The sequence below is a fragment of the Lycorma delicatula genome, chromosome 3 (assembly GCF_047948215.1).
Source record: "Lycorma delicatula isolate Av1 chromosome 3, ASM4794821v1, whole genome shotgun sequence".
Lineage (NCBI taxonomy): Eukaryota > Metazoa > Arthropoda > Insecta > Hemiptera > Fulgoridae > Lycorma > Lycorma delicatula.
Genome location: NC_134457.1, coordinates 185698929 through 185715805, shown reverse-complemented (window position 1 = coordinate 185715805; position 16877 = coordinate 185698929). Strand labels below are relative to the sequence as shown.

Genomic DNA, 16877 nt, shown 5'->3' with positions numbered 1-16877 from the left:
GATGCGCGAACCCTGCGCCTAGTCCAGATTGACAGCACCGTTCGTGACTGTGAATGCTTCAGAAAACGAACGAGTTTAAAGTTAGATCAGTGCTAGACTCATACCAAGCTGTTGCCCTGAAAGAGGGCAGCAGCTTTTTCAGTAGTTGTTGTGGACGTAGGTCAGGTGGACTAAACGACCATTTTAACATCACTCAATCTTCTGAGTACTGCGCAGCTGAAAGTAATGGAAAACTACAGCTGTTTTTTTCCAAGAAAATTTAGCTCTCTGCATTTCCATGTAACAAAGATGGAGGCGCCTGCCTTGGTAAAATATTCCAGAGGTAAACTAGTCCCCCGTTCCGATCTCTGGGTGGAGATTACTAAGGAAGGAGTCATCAGAAAATTCAAAAATAACATTCTACGAGTCGGAGGGTGGAATATTAGAAGTCTAAAAATGGTTTGTAGATTAGAAAGCTTAAAGAGATAAATGGAGGTTAAATGTAGATGTAGTAGGAATTAGCGAGGTATGGTGGAAAGAAGAAAACTTGTTTTTCGGCACCGAATTTTGTGTTTTACGTCAGATATCGTAAAATCTACTGGAATACATTTTTTCTATTTCTCGACTCAAATTACATGAGAGACCACCAACTTTACTTCTTAATTTGTACCCAAAAATAGGGTTTCTTAGTGTACCCCAAATAGTAGGGTTTCTTTTTATTAAAAGAGCTGAAATCCGGGCGAAATCTTTTGCTAGCCGTAACTCGAAAACAAAGTGTTTCTAGACCAATGTTGAATATGAACGTTTTTCATTATTTTCACCAGTAGAACATGCTTTGAAAGTTTATTTGTTATTTCGTGGGGCACTTTAAATGTAAAAATAATATTTGAATGAATGTTGTATTTTTTATATATCATACGTACACTTATTACTCAAATAACATTGAAATCAGATGCAATTATTAATTTTTACTGACATTTTATTTTAAACAAATACGAATTACATAGTGTTAATTTTAAGTACGGCAGAATTAGGTCTCTAAAACTGACAGCTACAAAAAACTAATTTAAAATTTCATAGTTTTTCTCTTAGCAATAAAAGTAGGGTATTGACATTTTAAATTTGCTTCCATTTTTCCAATATGATGGCCAACTTTATTTTTTTAAACAGCAATCCCGTTTTTCCAGCTTTGAATAAAAGACATTATTTAAAATCATTTGTTTTTTGGGTATTTTTTCTGAAATGCAACCATTCAGAAGCTACAGGTTCTCAAAAGCGAAAATCAGTTTGACGGCAACATCATTTTTTTTTAAATACAATTAAAATTTTTTATATAATTTTCTAATAGAAAACATCATTTTCTTTTTTATTCTTGGGTATTGTTCCCTAAATACGACTGTTCAAGAGCTATCCCTAGTCTTCAGTTGGCTTGCGTACGTCAATGTAATTTACGTTAAAAGTCTACAGCTATGTGAATTTACTCATGTATTATTGTCATAAAATGATATCTTCTATTGAGAGCTGGAAAAAAGTACAGGTTGCTACTAAAAAAATAAAGTGATTTATATATTTAAAAAATGCAAGCAAAATTAAACTGTCGATACCATCATTTTAATGCTAATGGAAAAACTAATTAGTTCTCCATTTAAAGTTTTTTGTGGCTGTTAGAGAGCTCCTAATTGTGGAACACTTAAAATGAATACTGTGTGTCAGTGGCGGCTAGTAACTAAAATTAGTGAGGGTGCTGCTCGAGAAAATTTTTTTCTGAGACTTTTCAAGGCCATGGTTAAAGTTTTCTGTAAAAAATGAATCAGATAGAATAGATGGAAACAGGATAATAATTTACTTCGACGCTTTATCTCATTCAAGAATATGGTACACATTAAGCTCATTGTGCTTAAAAACTGTATTCAGTTTAACCGAATAGATAATAAAATGCCAATACAAATAATATTTTGGGGGTATTTCATTTTAGTTCAACAAATGATCACTGCATCAAAAAAATATTTTTTTATATTTTTAAAAAAACTTTTTCTTGAGTAATAGACTATTTTCTAACTCGCCAACAGGTAAACACAGACATTTTTTGTCACTTTTTCCATGAGCTGTAGCTTTATTATTTTACATTGTACAGAGGATGAAAAAGGGCTTTTTGGAAAGAGTTAAGATGGAACTTCACCGTAGTGAATTCAAAATTAATTTTGTTACATAACCAAATCTTGTAATGTTTACTGAAGTTACGTTTACAAATTGTTTTTTCATATTTTGGGCCCAAAATAAATAATGAAGGGCTTAGAGTAACAGGCCTGTTTACTACCTTTTAACTCTTCAATATTAGTAGTATTTACTACAAAAAATTGGACTGTTACTGAGTGTTCTTCATTAAAAAAAATGGCCACCAAATATTAAGATTTTGAAAATGTTTCATTTTTGGGACCCAAAAACCAGATTTTGGACAGGTTGAAAAATCTAAGATGTTTCCAGCAGTAAGTACTTTTTATATACTGTAAAACCATATAAAATTTATTCTGTTACTCAAAGAAGTTAACGAGTAATGAGGTCAACAAGACCGCTAAAAACACTGTTTCTTCTAACTATAAACGACGTATCCAAAAATACTGATTTGTATTTTTTTCAGATTATAAAAATTACAACTATTCATTAGAAAAAGTAAATTGATAATTAATAAATAGCCAATTACAAAATGATAAATAGTCAATTGCCGAATGATAAATAATAATTACAAAATGATAAACAATTCAAATACATTAACAAGTTGTTCAATTCACTTTTACCTTATTTTACAACTGCTAATGGAATTTATGAATAAATCTTGCACTTTTTGATAACAAATTTAACATAACTTAGTGCTCCTGTCATTTTTTTTACTGAGTAGAACTGATAAGACCACATTCATCTTTGGTGTAATGTTGTATTCTCTTCCAGTAGTTGATAGTAAAAATTCTGAAGGTGTGAAAATCTTTCCAAGGTGTGAAAATATTTTCCAGTTGAACCTGTGTTTGATTATCCCTCAATTATTTCTTGAATTAAGTATCAGGACCCTGCGGATGGAAAAAGTGTATTCGATATTCTTCTTCATTTTTAAGTACTATGACTTTAATGACTTCGTCTAACTATCACTTGCCATCGTATACGCAGCAGACGTAATTTTTACATTTTGACTTTGGTAAACCTATAAAGCAATCAAAAACACTGATGTCCTTGTGTACCGATACTAACGTAAACGTTTCTGATTGAGAGGTCACCGGGATTTTCAAAATACATTTCTGACTTGTTGGAACATAACTGTGAAAGGTTCTTGTTTCTGGAACTGTTGTGATTACCTGATAATGAGAAATGAGGTATTCTTCAGTCTCTTGAACATCTTTATTAGAGCGGAAAATAAATGTTATATTTTTAATATTGTCTTTGAAATAATTGTACATTTCAACAACTTGATTTTTTTAACAATTTGATTGTTGACTGTCCTTTGAAAGCGTGCTTTAGTCACCGTCCTTTTTACAGTTCCACCAATACCATCACATGGTCCTTTTCCACGGCATGAAGCAAAATTTGCCATTCAGCTGCGATTCAAAATCTTGATGGTGGCAGAAATTTATTAATTTTTTAAAATTTTTTATTGGGCTGAGGAGCATCAGAAAATTAAAAAAATGTAACTTGTGGTAACAGTATTTTTACTTTATTTATAACTTGTTTTTGGAAGCAGAAGAACGATGTAGTATTGTGCTTCAAGTACTCACTACTCACACAGTAGCTTTGGCTTTTCAATTTTCCTTCTTTTTTTAAATATATGAGAAATGGATGTACTTTGGCATAAGTTTTTGACCAGTGATATGACTGGACTTCATCTCGTATGACAAAAGGAAAATTTTGAGAGAAGTCTCCCATTACAACACATTCACTCTCCAACAAGTTTCCTTTTCAATGTTGAGGAAATTAACTTGTTTCTTTGCAAAAAAATTATGCCTTTTTAGATTATTTAAATTTTCAGTAAGTTTATCCAAGTACTCTTGAAATGGAAGAATTTGATTAGTTAGTTCACAACGGTCAACAGAAACCACTATTTGAACATAATTTCAGAATTAAAATCATCGCAGCTCACTTGCAGTAATCTGAGCACTTCATTAGTGCCTGGACATTTTTTACACTGTGACAGCATGCACATTTCATTTTCTGTCACATACCATGGTTGAAAGGAGAATTTTATAATCAAATTTCACTGCCTTTGCTATGACTTGAAAGCTGGAACTCTCGACTTCCAAATCAGCTGATTTGGGAAGACGCGTCCACCACTAGACCAACCCGGTGGAAGTGTACATTACCTAACCACAGTATTAATACTAGCAACAATACAACATACCACATTGAAATCAAAACAGTAACTGAGCTTTCTACAATGTTTACAATCAGTCTTGCGCAAACATTCATGTCCCATGCATGTCTATTCACTTTCGTGTTTAAACATGAGTTTGTTTGTTTGAGTCATATTCTAAGTAACAAACTATTTAGAATATAAGCTATCTCTTTCTAGACATATCAATGTATGCTTTATAGTAGGCTTACATTATTATCTGAAAAAATACATGCTGTGAATTTTTTGGATACATTGTTCACGGTTAGAAGGAACAGTGTTTTTAGCGATTTTTTGTTCATTACTCGTCAACCCCTTTGAGTAACAAAATAAATTTTATTATGGTTTTAAAGTACATAAAAGGTACTTACTGCTGGAAATATTTTAGATTTTTACCACCTGCCCTACATGTGGTTTTTGGGCCCCAAAAATGAGACATTTTCAAAATCGTACGATTTGGCGGCCATTTTTTTAATGAAGGACACTCGGTAACAGCCCAATTTTTTTGTAAGTACTATTAGTACCGAAGGGTTAAAAGTAAAAAAACAGGTCTGTTACCTTAAGCCCTTCATTATTTATTTTGAGCCCAAAATTTGAAAAAAAAAAAAAAACAATTTGTAAATGTAACTTCAGTAAACATTACAAGATTTGGTTATGTAACAAAATTAATTTTGAGTACACTAAGGTGAAGTTCTATCTTTACTCTTTCAAAAAGCTCTTTTTCACCCTCTGTACGATATAAGATAAGAATGCCCATGGAAGAAGTGACAAAAATGGCTGTTTTTACATGTTGGCGAGTTAGAAAATAGTCTATTACTCAAGAAAAAGATTTTTTCTAAATATAAAAAAATATTTTTTGGCCACTACAGGGTAGGTAGTTATATACCAAATATTATCAAAATCAAAAATAGTGATGCACTGATTATTTGTTCAATTAAAATGGAATACCCCTTTTTAGTATTATAAGATAATACTAGTCCAATGGTGCTTAGTTTAAATTTCTATGCACACGGAAACAAATACATAATTATTTTTTTAATTACCTTTTCTTTCGCCGTTCCAGCGTGTTTTTGGACAGATTTGGCAGTCAAAGAGCTCTTGCTTTCTACCATCTTCTGATCACTGCTGAAAAAACAATTATCATTTTCATATTCCTTCCACCGACTAAACTAGAAAAGGGAACGAACAAGGAACATTCCAAACACACGCAGAGTTAATGAAAAAACTACCTTCCACCAGCACGCGAGGATCGGCCCTATGGGAGCGAAAGTGCTTTCTCTTCCTCGTAGCCTCATGTGCAGCTTCCTATGTGCGCATGCGCACAACAGGCAAACACTATGCTGCTGGAATTGTGAAGTGCACAGTTCCATACAATGATTTTTGTATCTTTTCCATAAACTGGGGAATGGCTACTGGCATTATGATTAAGGGTTATATATTGTACAATTATAAAGAAAGAATTAAAGAAAAAAGGACACATATTAAATGTTATTGTTGATATGAAGTGGAAATAGGGGGTACTGCCAGTTCCACAGTGCCTATACGGGAGCTGTCACTGCTGTTTATTAAATTAAAAGATAGAGGTTTCTATATGCCCTCTTTTTAAAAATCTGCAATCTTTTTGCAGATTTTCTTCTTCTAATTTAAAGTAATCGATTCATTAAATTATGAATTTATACTTTTTTACTACATATAAATTATGGTAATGATAAAAAAATCATCCATTATATGTAAACTGCCAATCTAGTGTAACAACAGTTTATTAAAAAATTTTGTTTTTATTATTTATTGATTTTAATGCAATAGACAAGTACAAAATAGCAATATGAACAACAATAATTATAATTTGTATGTTAGTGAAATGAGTGAGGAAAAATTGCACACCCAATCAAGAGAAATTTTCATATTACAGCATACCTCTTCAAGATGCTTGAGGTATATTAAATTATTAGATTGTATTCAAATGCACTTTAATGTCTAGCTCAAAAACTATGGTGACATGTAAAACCATGTTACATGGTGACATGATTACATGCAATCTGCCTGTTATTTAACTAGATGATACTTTCCTAATTTTATTATTTTATTTAAAATATCTATATCTAAAATATCTGCTTAAATGTTTAGTGTGTTTGCTGAGGTTGTTCTTAATAATATGGCCAAATCAACTGATAAAACAAAATGTGGAGTACCTTACAGTGACAAGCGATACTCAGAATGTCACAAGGTTCCTTTTTATACTGAAGAAGATTTTCATAAGGGATGTCCAATACAAGAAACCGATTATATTTCAAATGTTGAAAACGTAAGAAATTAATTTTATTTTATAAATAATTTATTCCATCTACTTTTATGTTTGTACAGTATATTTGCACATTATTTTTTGTGGTCAGCTTTTTCTATGTTTTATTTTATATTCATTCAATGAAAGATAATACCTTTTGTTTCTATGTCGACCTTCGTATTCTTCATGAAATATCACTGACAGATATATATTGATAACAAAACAGAATCTTGAAAAAAATATTTGAAAAATAAATTACGAGTTTTTAACACACAAGAAATAAAACCACATATATGAAATAATTGTAATACTTAAAAAATAACTTGCATAGTAAAATTGGATTAATATCTCTCGCATATTACATATTATGTGGCATGTTTTGCAAAACATTATTTAATTATTATACAGCATGGCAAAATGTGGTTTGAATTTTCATGAAATAGTAAATTTAATATGCTTTAGAAAACAGTGAAATAATTTTTCATGCTTCCAGAAAATTCTTTTAAGATCTTATGATTCTGACGACAGTTAACTAAGAAACTTCATCATAAGAAACATAATGGAGGCACAAAATTTCACACATAGTGATGAAATTGTTGTTCCAAGTAATGTGATTAGTGGGGAATAAAATTTCATGCATTAAAAGCTGCTTAAGTGAATATTAAGAAAAAAACTCGCACTGGTCAACCAGGTTCTGTGACTGATGAGAGGCATGAAAAGAAAGTGGATGAATAGATTTAAAATGATTGTCGCATCACACAACAATCCATCACACTCAGATAAGCATATCGAAAGAATGAGTAGGACACAATCAGACTACTGTAAAATCTGTTTGCAGTGGATGCCTACCACATGAACTCACAGTAAAAACAAACAACAATGAAAGAAATCTTGTGAACAGCTTCTGAAATGTTATTGTGACGAGGAAGAGAACTTCCTTTATAATACTTTGAATAGATATGAAAATTTGGTGCGTTATTAAGACCCAGAAGAAAAACAACAGAATATGGAATACTGTCAGTATGGTTTGCCACAGAAAAAGAAAATTAAAAAACACAACTATACAAAAATTCTCTTCACAGTGTTCTGTAAGAAGTGTGTTGCTGTGAAGACTGCGTAGAATAATAAATGTAAGTTTCTATAGCAAATATAATGTACTTTTATGCCATATTTGTTTCGTTTGGGTTTTATGAGTGTCTGTGCATTATATTTCAGCCAACTCTTGTAGTTCTAGAACCTCTTCTAAAAGAATTTTTAAAAATATTTTAGAAAGTAACCTGTACTAAACTTATTAGTATACAATTTAAAATTACTTATTTAAAGATAATAAATAAATCTATTAAAAATTTTTAAATTACCTATTTATTATATTTTTTATGAATTTGTTTGTTATCTTATAAATCAAACTGCAAGTACAGTCAGGCACAAAGCCACATTTGATATAGTTACTGAAAGTTGGCGTTATCAAGCTGCTGAATCGCTATATTGTTTTTATCTGTGAATTTGAGAAAATAATTTTTTTTCAATCTGTTCCTAATATTTCACTCACCATTTATTTCTGTAATTTATCAATGGGTTTTAGCTTGAACTTAACTATAAGACTCTTTTTTTTATTTTTTTAAATTGTCGCCGAATGGCTTCGACGTCACATGGCGCCTTAAAACCTTATGGTAGCCCTGAGAAGGGCTGGTTGAGGTTTCTGGAGTGGTGGCCGTGAAAAGGGCTGCTTTTGCGTTACCTCTGAGAAGAGCGTTGGGTCTAGAAGCTGGTCTCCGGCGAAGTCGACTAGGCTGCAGTCAGGGAGTTACAACTCGTCCATTGAAATCAGACCGGGTTTCCCCTCAGCGACAGTTGGGCAATTTATATGAAAATGTAAATTCAACTTACCTCACCAACCAGAATATAGTTAAAAATGTCAGTATTAATGTAGAGGTTAAATTATAAGTATAATCTAACCAAACTTAACCTACGATCGCTAACCTTCTCTAGCTAGTCAAAGTTAATAAGCTTAAGCTTGTTATACAAGTTAACAAGCTTGTATATTCAGCTATTGGCACAGCTGGATATTTAAGTGTTGTATGTGTATATACATATACTGGGTGACTGAAAAGTAACTTACATCCTCCTCTAACTTTCTTTTTATGTGGCTGCGACATTCTTCCTTGTACTGAAGGGATACTTTAGTGAATATATACATATCACTCTTTTGCTTTTTGGTCGGCACGAGGTGGGAAGCTACTCAAAACTTTTAAATGTGGTCGATGGTCATTTGAAGTATAATTTTAGAGGGTTTGATGAGACAAGAAAAATTATACAATTAAAACCAAATTCTGATTCCCCAATCTAAAATCGCAACTAACAGTGTGTTTGTTTTGGATAGTTACAACTAATAAATGTATAATATAGTATACTAATGTATGCTCTCCTTTAATTTTTTTTATTATAAAAGTTATCCTAATCCTCTCTTGAAAACTCAGTAAGTCCCAATTTAGAGTGTTTGTTCTTAAAGGGGGATGGGCGGTTTAAAAATTTTAAATGGGACATATGGTCATGTGATACATTGGGAAACCAAAATGGTAGCCACAAATGTCATTATGTTAATTAAAAATTGAAAGAAAATAATTATTAAAATTTTTCAAATACTCTTTTAATTAAATTTATAGTCGTGAATTTAAAAATAATTAAACGATAATTAATTTATTAAATTTTTAGCATTAAAATTCTATTTCATAAGAAACTTTTAAGAGAGTAATTTTATTTTACAAGTTGGCAATGTCAAATGCTGATCAACTCTTAATCAAAGGTAAGTTACATTTTTAAAAATTTGTATTTGTCATTGATTTTGTGATAAGTAGCTAACGGATGTTGAAGTTTTGTGTTTTTTTATTAGTAAGATTAAAAAATTTAAATTACAAAGGTCAAAAAATAAAAGAGTATAAAAGATTTTTAAAAAAACTAATATTTAAAATAACAATTTAATCTAGGTTAAAAAAGTTTAACCTGACTTAAAACCTGAGTTTTTTTTTAACGTAGTTAAAAAAATATAATCTATGAAAAAAATACTTTTGGTTAAAAAAAATGTTTTTTCTTCATTTCAAGAGAATAGAAATAGTATTATTACAGTAGTATGCAGTATTTTTATTTGGAGAAATAAAAACATTCAAAGGAAATGCTAATGCATTTAATGTGTGATATCCTGATCATACAGTATCCAGGATCACAGTCACAAATTTAACAGAAAAATTTCAACACAGTGGTAGCATTTTAGATAATAAAATGCCTGGCTGACCCAGAACAGATGAAGTTATTGAAGAAGGAATATTAGCAGAAATTTCTCTTAATAATCAACAATTGGCAAGAGCAACTGCGCAAAATAATTTATCTAGGTGGTCAATGCAAAAAGTATTAAAACGCATAAATAAAAGATCCGTACAAGATTCAAGATTCAGCAGTTTCCTAATTGTTTTCAGCCACCTGGTGTATATATATATATATATACACGTATGTACCAGGTATACAATACTATTATACTTATATATTAATATAATAATGTATTATATATGTATAAAACTACTGTTGTGAGTGATTCATAATCAACGCCCAGCAAAAGCTAATTTATGAAAATTTGTGTAAATATTCTTTTTGTGGTGTGAGTGCATCTGCGCCTGCCTCCGGTTACTTAACTAAAAAATATAAAATAAAAAAAAAGTAATCGGGACGGGAAATGCAAGTAACCATATAGGCATATATATATATAAAATTGGTTAAAGAATTTTTTCCAACTACAAATGATATCATAAGATAAAACTCCATAAAGAAAAGTAGAATGTATGCCAACAATACTAAATAAGGATAGCAACTATACTGTGATGAAAGTTTCTTAAGAATAATACCAAAGTTCAAGATGTGCATACTTGATGGTAGGATGTAAAGCCCCTAGAATGTATTATAAGCAAGACTAGTAATGTACCAGCAGAATAGACTAATCATTGCTTTTATAGATAACGATTATCATATTTTGATAACGGAAAAATGGAAATGATATGGAGGAAGAAGATACTTTTTGAAGCTTGTTGAAAAAGTATGCAGTGCTCACATTTTGAAAGCTTCCACAAATTGGGTGTGTACAATAGTGGTTGTGTTGAGGGTAAACTGCATTAACAAGGTTTTTATGGATTAAAACAGATTACTAATCTTGCAAATTTAAACATGTAAACTTTAGAGAGTAACTAAATGTAATAAACAAATAAACAATTGCATTGTAACTAATACTGTATAAGTAACTTGAAGTGTAATTTTATTTCATAAATACTTAAAAGTTAATGTTTTTGATTTTTAGGTTCGAACTTGCGAGTTAGAAAATCGTCATGATTTGAAACAGGTTATTAACGGACAGCCGAATAGAGAGATTATTAAGTTTTTAGATAGACTTATACACCTGGGAATTGCTGGTTTTAGGTAATTTGCTTTTTTCATTTTCATTTTGTTTTTAATTAACAAAATTAGATAAAATTATTAATGCACAAAAAAGTTGTTATTAGTGGTTTTAAACTTTGTGATGGTGTTTATTATTGAAATGCAGTAGTTCTTTCTAAAAAATTTGTTTTTTGAGTTAGTATATAAGCTATTCATATACTGATTTAAATCTGCAATATTTTACTAGAAAAGTTGATTGATCATGTCATCCAGAAAATTTTGATATTTATTTAAAATGAACCAATTTTTAACAGTGTAATCTTATCATACTGATCAATAGCCATACTTCCATAAGATGTAATTAATTTCATTTCTTTATGGGCAGCATATTTTCATTTAGCTGCTGGAATAAAATTCCTTGACTGTGCAGTATACACAGTGATTTTTAATGATTGCAATTTTATTTCAGTAACAATTTTATTTGACTTGCAAGCAATTTATGTCCAATTTTTTTAGATCACTTTTGATATAATGAACAGATCTCATATGGTTTGATTTATCATTTTTTCATCTTGAATTATGATTCTTGTGTTAAAATCTCTTCAAATTCTCTACAATCTTATATTTATTCTCTGCGCTTTTTTTAATTTTCAGTAGAGTAGTGAGTTATATGACTGAACTTTGAACTGATAATTAGTTCATAAATTTATAAATTTTATATTAAGAAACGTACAGGATTCAATTCGTGCTTTCATCGTGTTTAATACCTTTATCTACATAAAATAATAAATAATAATAAAAACTGTAGATCTATATTTTTTTTAATAATAGAAATACAAAATATATATAAGAATGTAAATTATGCATTTTACAGCATACTTGCGGCTGATCATATGGATCCAAACGATTTATTAAAAATTTATGATTCATTATCTGATGTCACAATGTTAGAAACTGAAGAACATGTACCACCTTTCATCTATCAAGATGTGTATGATTTACAACACAAGACTGACGGTAAATACTGGAAACTTATTAACATATCAATTGCAAATGTTCTTCTAGTATAAAATCTAAAATAGTATTTAGCAGATTCTGTAAACCACTATTATTTATTTAGGTTTTCAACAGGAGACTAACATCCAATTACAGTCATTCTATATCTCTTTTTATGATGTGAATTTTGAAATATAGATACATTTCAAGGCTGAATCGAATTCAAAACTTTCCATATGAATGGCAGAGCTGTTACAATGCACCAGTCCACCAGAGGGAACTGGTGAATTAGTAGCATCTTCTAATAATAATGGAAGTTTAATAAAATGAATTAAACCATCTAATTTTTTGATGCAATGACACCAGTTCACAGATTAGAAATATATTTGTGTAATTGTATTTAAATTTTTTTGCTAATGTCACACATGCTGGCATCACAGACCATTCCCTTATGCTTGTCTGCAGTGATAAAAAGCTTATATATAAAGCAAACTCAGAATGTAACATTCTATATCAATATAGTTTTATTAATATAGGTTTAAACATGAGATCTTAAAATTTATTTAATAAAAAAGACAAAGACAGAGCTTTTGAACTATTTTATGACCTTTTAAAAGTATGCCCTGAAAAAAAGGAAAGAGTTTAAAACAAAAACTAAAAATGTCATTGATATTAAATCCTGGATATCACATAATTTATTAAATAAAATTAAAAGAAAAAATTTATTGTTATGATTACAATATGACTTATCTATGACATAAGGAAGTCTAAATTATTATATTTTAGAATTTGTTTTATTAATAACACCGGAAATACTAGGAAACAGTGGCAAAACTAATTGATCAGGTAAAAAGGATAAAACATATGAAATAGACAGAATTAAAGTCGAAATAAATACCAAGATAATGAGGATCGAAAGGTTTTGGATACTTTTAATAGTTATTTTTTAGTAATCACAAAGAAACTAAAAACACCATTTGAGAATATTACCTTTTAGAATCAATAATCATACGACAATAGTTTTACCTCGACCGAAGTCGGAACCACTATTTTTCTAAAGCCTACACAATATCGTGAGATTGAAAAAATTATAGTCTTTGAAAACCAAAATATTATCTGGTTTTGATGAGATTTCTTTGTATGCATTAAAATTTGTGTGTGAACATACTTCTCATGTTTTTGCTATTTATGCAGTTTAAGTCTGCAGTCGGGTAAGTTTCCAGATAAACTTAAACAAGCTGTGGTAGTTCCTATTTATAGAAAATGATATAGTAAGTATGTCGTAATTTGGCTTTCAGAAAAATTTATGCAATAAAAATGCCTTTCCTAAATTTGTCTCACAATTGATAAACGGCATCAATGAAGATTCTAAAGTTGGCGTCCTCTTTCTGGATATCCAGAAGGCCTCTGATGTCGTTGATCACAATATATTATTAAATAAGATGGAACAAGCAGGTATAAGAGTTTTAGTCTTGAACTGGTTAGAATCCTACTTAAAGGGAAGAATTCAAAAGGTTAAAATTTTAAAAAATACTCTCAGTAACAAGGGAGTATTAGAATTCGGTATCCCTCAGAGTTCAGTTTAGGGCCCAATTCTGTTCTTCATTTACATTAACGACTTCTGCTCTGGCAAATTTCAAGGTTATTTGACCTCATATCTAGATGATACTGCCATTTGTTTTTAGAGAAAAAAGCTTTGGCCGAGTTTTGAAATCTGTTCAAGAGACTTTGTTTAAAATTTGGTTGTGGTTAACCAAAAACGGGATTACGTTAAGTGTATCTAAATCCAAATACATTATCTTCCAGTTAAAGGGTGAGAAAATTAGCAACTCGCATATTAGATATCGTAATCTCAGTTGCACTAGAATAGCTGAGTATAGTTGCGATAGTGTTTATCAAGGCGATAGTATGAAATATCTAGGGGTAAATATTGATTGCAATCTTTCACGGGAAAAACATATTCTTAGTCTAAAGAATGAAATGGTTTGCTATGTAAGAAAGTTTTATTATCATCTGGATTTCTGCCCGATTGGTGTTCTAAAAGTGCTTTACTTGGCTTTGGTTGAATCTCGATTAACATATGGAATTAAGTTTTGGGGTGATGCGTATTTTAATAAAATCTGACCCGCAGTGATACGCCATTAACATCTCACAAGTATAATACGTAGAATACCTGCTAGGACACATTCATTCTCCTTTTTTTTCTTCCCTTTGAGGAATTTATACTTATTTAAGGTACTTAAACTTTTATTCCTTAGGAACACTGAAAACTCTCTTAAATACAGAATAATTGACCGAGATATGTGAAGCAAGGGTAATTTTGTACTTCCTCGATCCCGGAAGGTGCTTTTTTTCTTAGATTTTTCATTTATATTCCACCAAAGATTTATAATTTTTTTTTCAAACTGTGTGAAAGATAGTCAAGGTTTAAATTCGTTGAGAATTTCTCTTGAGTGCTGACTCATTCGGTATGAAAACACCGAGTCCTTTTTTATTGTTGTGACTAAAATTGACAAGTTATCCTACAGAAGCATAAAGCTTATTGTGGCTTTCGTGAATCACCTTTTGACTACGACAAACTGAATGATTTTTGCTTTCTTTAATATTTCTCTAATCTATAGTAATAGTAAAATTTCTACTCAGCCACTGCTGTCCACATTTATATATCTTTAATAATCTTCAATGTTTAAATCATAAATATTAGGAACATTTATGTGTTTTGGATTATAATTATTTCCTTCAAAAATTAATATATTAAATGAATTTTGACTTTTAAAAACAAAAATTATAAATACAACAATTGATCATCAAAACGTAAAAATAATGTCGACGTTGTCCGATTAATAATTATCGTTGTCCGACAATTTCAGTATGAAGCTCTCCTTAGAGAGCTTCATATTGAAATTAAGCTCTTCTTAGAGAGCTTCATACTCATGACGGACAACGTCGACATTATTTTTACGTTTTGACGATCAATTGTTGTATTTATAATTTTTGTTTTTAAAAGTCAAAATTCATTTAATATATTAATTTTTGAAGGAAATAATTATAATCCATAACACACAAATGTTCCTGGTGATGAATTAATATCCGAAAGCGCTCGGACCTAACAATAAAAGTAGTTGGTAAGTGAAAAATATTATATAATTATGTCATAATTAACTAATTTTTTCATCGTGGAGTGGACGCTCGAATATCTTGTGAGGATTCCTCGCCATCCAATAACTTTTTTTTTTTAACCTTCGGGTCCACAGTTAAATATTGCTTCTGAGGATGAGATTGAATGATTTGTAGCGTGTGTGAAAATGCCATGCCTGACCGGGATTCAAACCCGACCTCGGTGAAAGGTTGAGACGCTACCACTCGCGCCACGGAGTCCGGCTACCATCCAATACCTGGTATTCTGCAAATTAACATGGCCGGATAAATGAAACCATGCCTAAAATACAACATCGGGTCTATATGTTCACCAACAGTATTTTCAAAAAGCCAGTTGCAATAATCAGGTCGTTTCTGTTTGTCTGTCTCCTTCAGTTGTTGCACTGTTGTAACACGATATTTTTTCAAATTTAATTCACGAAGAATTTAACAAGATTTGTATTTAACACCAGATTGTTGGGATAAATTGCGTAATGATTTTTTTAGAATGGCAGTAATTTTCCTTTCAATATCGGCAATGACCTGTGGAGTCCTAATGCCAGGTTGCCTATTTCGTTTTGCATTTGAAACCGAAACTGTTGTATGCCATTTTTAAATTAAATCGTTTGTACTACTCTTCGCTGGGATACTGGCATTCAGAAATTTTTCTACGAAAACTTGACGTGATTCTTCAAACAATCCAGAACGAAATAAGGCCTCAACTATAGCTGTCTTCTTCTGGATTGAATAAGGCATTTTATTCAAGCAAAACTGCACTCGCAATACGGCACTACAACAAAACTTGTACTGCACTGACACGTAACCACCTGACAAACGGTAGCAAAAATCAGTAGTAACATATACATCCACTAGTCGCGCTAGTTCTGTGAGTCTTTCATAAATAGTGTTTGATAACGGTTTCATTGTGGGCTCGGTTGTATGTTGCTCACTCTGTATGTACTATATAAACAATAATCCTTCACCACTTAAATTTTCAAGTTTGATAAAAATTCATAAAGAAAATTATCCTAGTAGATCACATATAAATTATATTAATCCACTTTTCTACAAAATTTTTAAATTTTTATCAAATTTCTTAAAAAACAATATGAAAGTTAATTATACTTACAGTATTAAAAATATAATTGAAGCTATTAAAAAACTAAAATAAATAAAGTTATAAACAGAATATGAAACTAAAGTAGCTTTCAAAACCATTAATAAAAAATTAAAAAAAAACTCATTAATAATAATGATAATGATGCCCCGGATAAATCCAACCCCACGTCCGTGCAATAACATCTACGCACACGTCCGGGGCGGGCAACGACATGGTTTTTTGGTCATTTCTCTTATGTCGGCCAACGGGGAAATGGTCTTGCTCAGGAACTCACTGTGGAGTAAGGGATTGGCGGTCCCGAGCTGATTGCGGTTGTGCTTCTCGGTTTCGCTATTAGAAGCGGGGGCGGGAGCGGGAGCATAACCGTGATCTATTTTGCCAACGCTGGGCGGAGTGCGGACGGGGAGTACTCATCCCTCTTCTCGGTTGATGAGCCGGGTTGAGGGTGGGCTGCTATGAGCTTACTCTGCTGAAGTCTTGCGCCATCCAATGCTAGTCAGTCACTTCGGCCCTTGGCAAAGGGCCGAAGTGACTGACTAGTGAACTATCACGAAACTAGCACTTTCATGATA

General features: G+C 31.1%; 1 protein-coding gene across 5 annotated transcripts in view; it reads left to right on the top strand.

Moving 5' to 3' along the window:
- LOC142322278 (alpha-amylase-related protein-like) overlaps window positions 1-16877 on the top strand; it is a 113669-nt gene that overhangs the window by 54063 nt on the left and 42729 nt on the right. For all 5 annotated transcript variants that reach the window (XM_075361185.1, XM_075361187.1, XM_075361186.1 and 2 more), the window contains 3 exons: window positions 6479-6656; window positions 10975-11093; window positions 11926-12068. In XM_075361185.1, the coding sequence (XP_075217300.1) occupies window positions 6479-6656; window positions 10975-11093; window positions 11926-12068 (440 nt within the window). The remainder of the gene's footprint in view (window positions 1-6478; window positions 6657-10974; window positions 11094-11925; window positions 12069-16877) is intronic.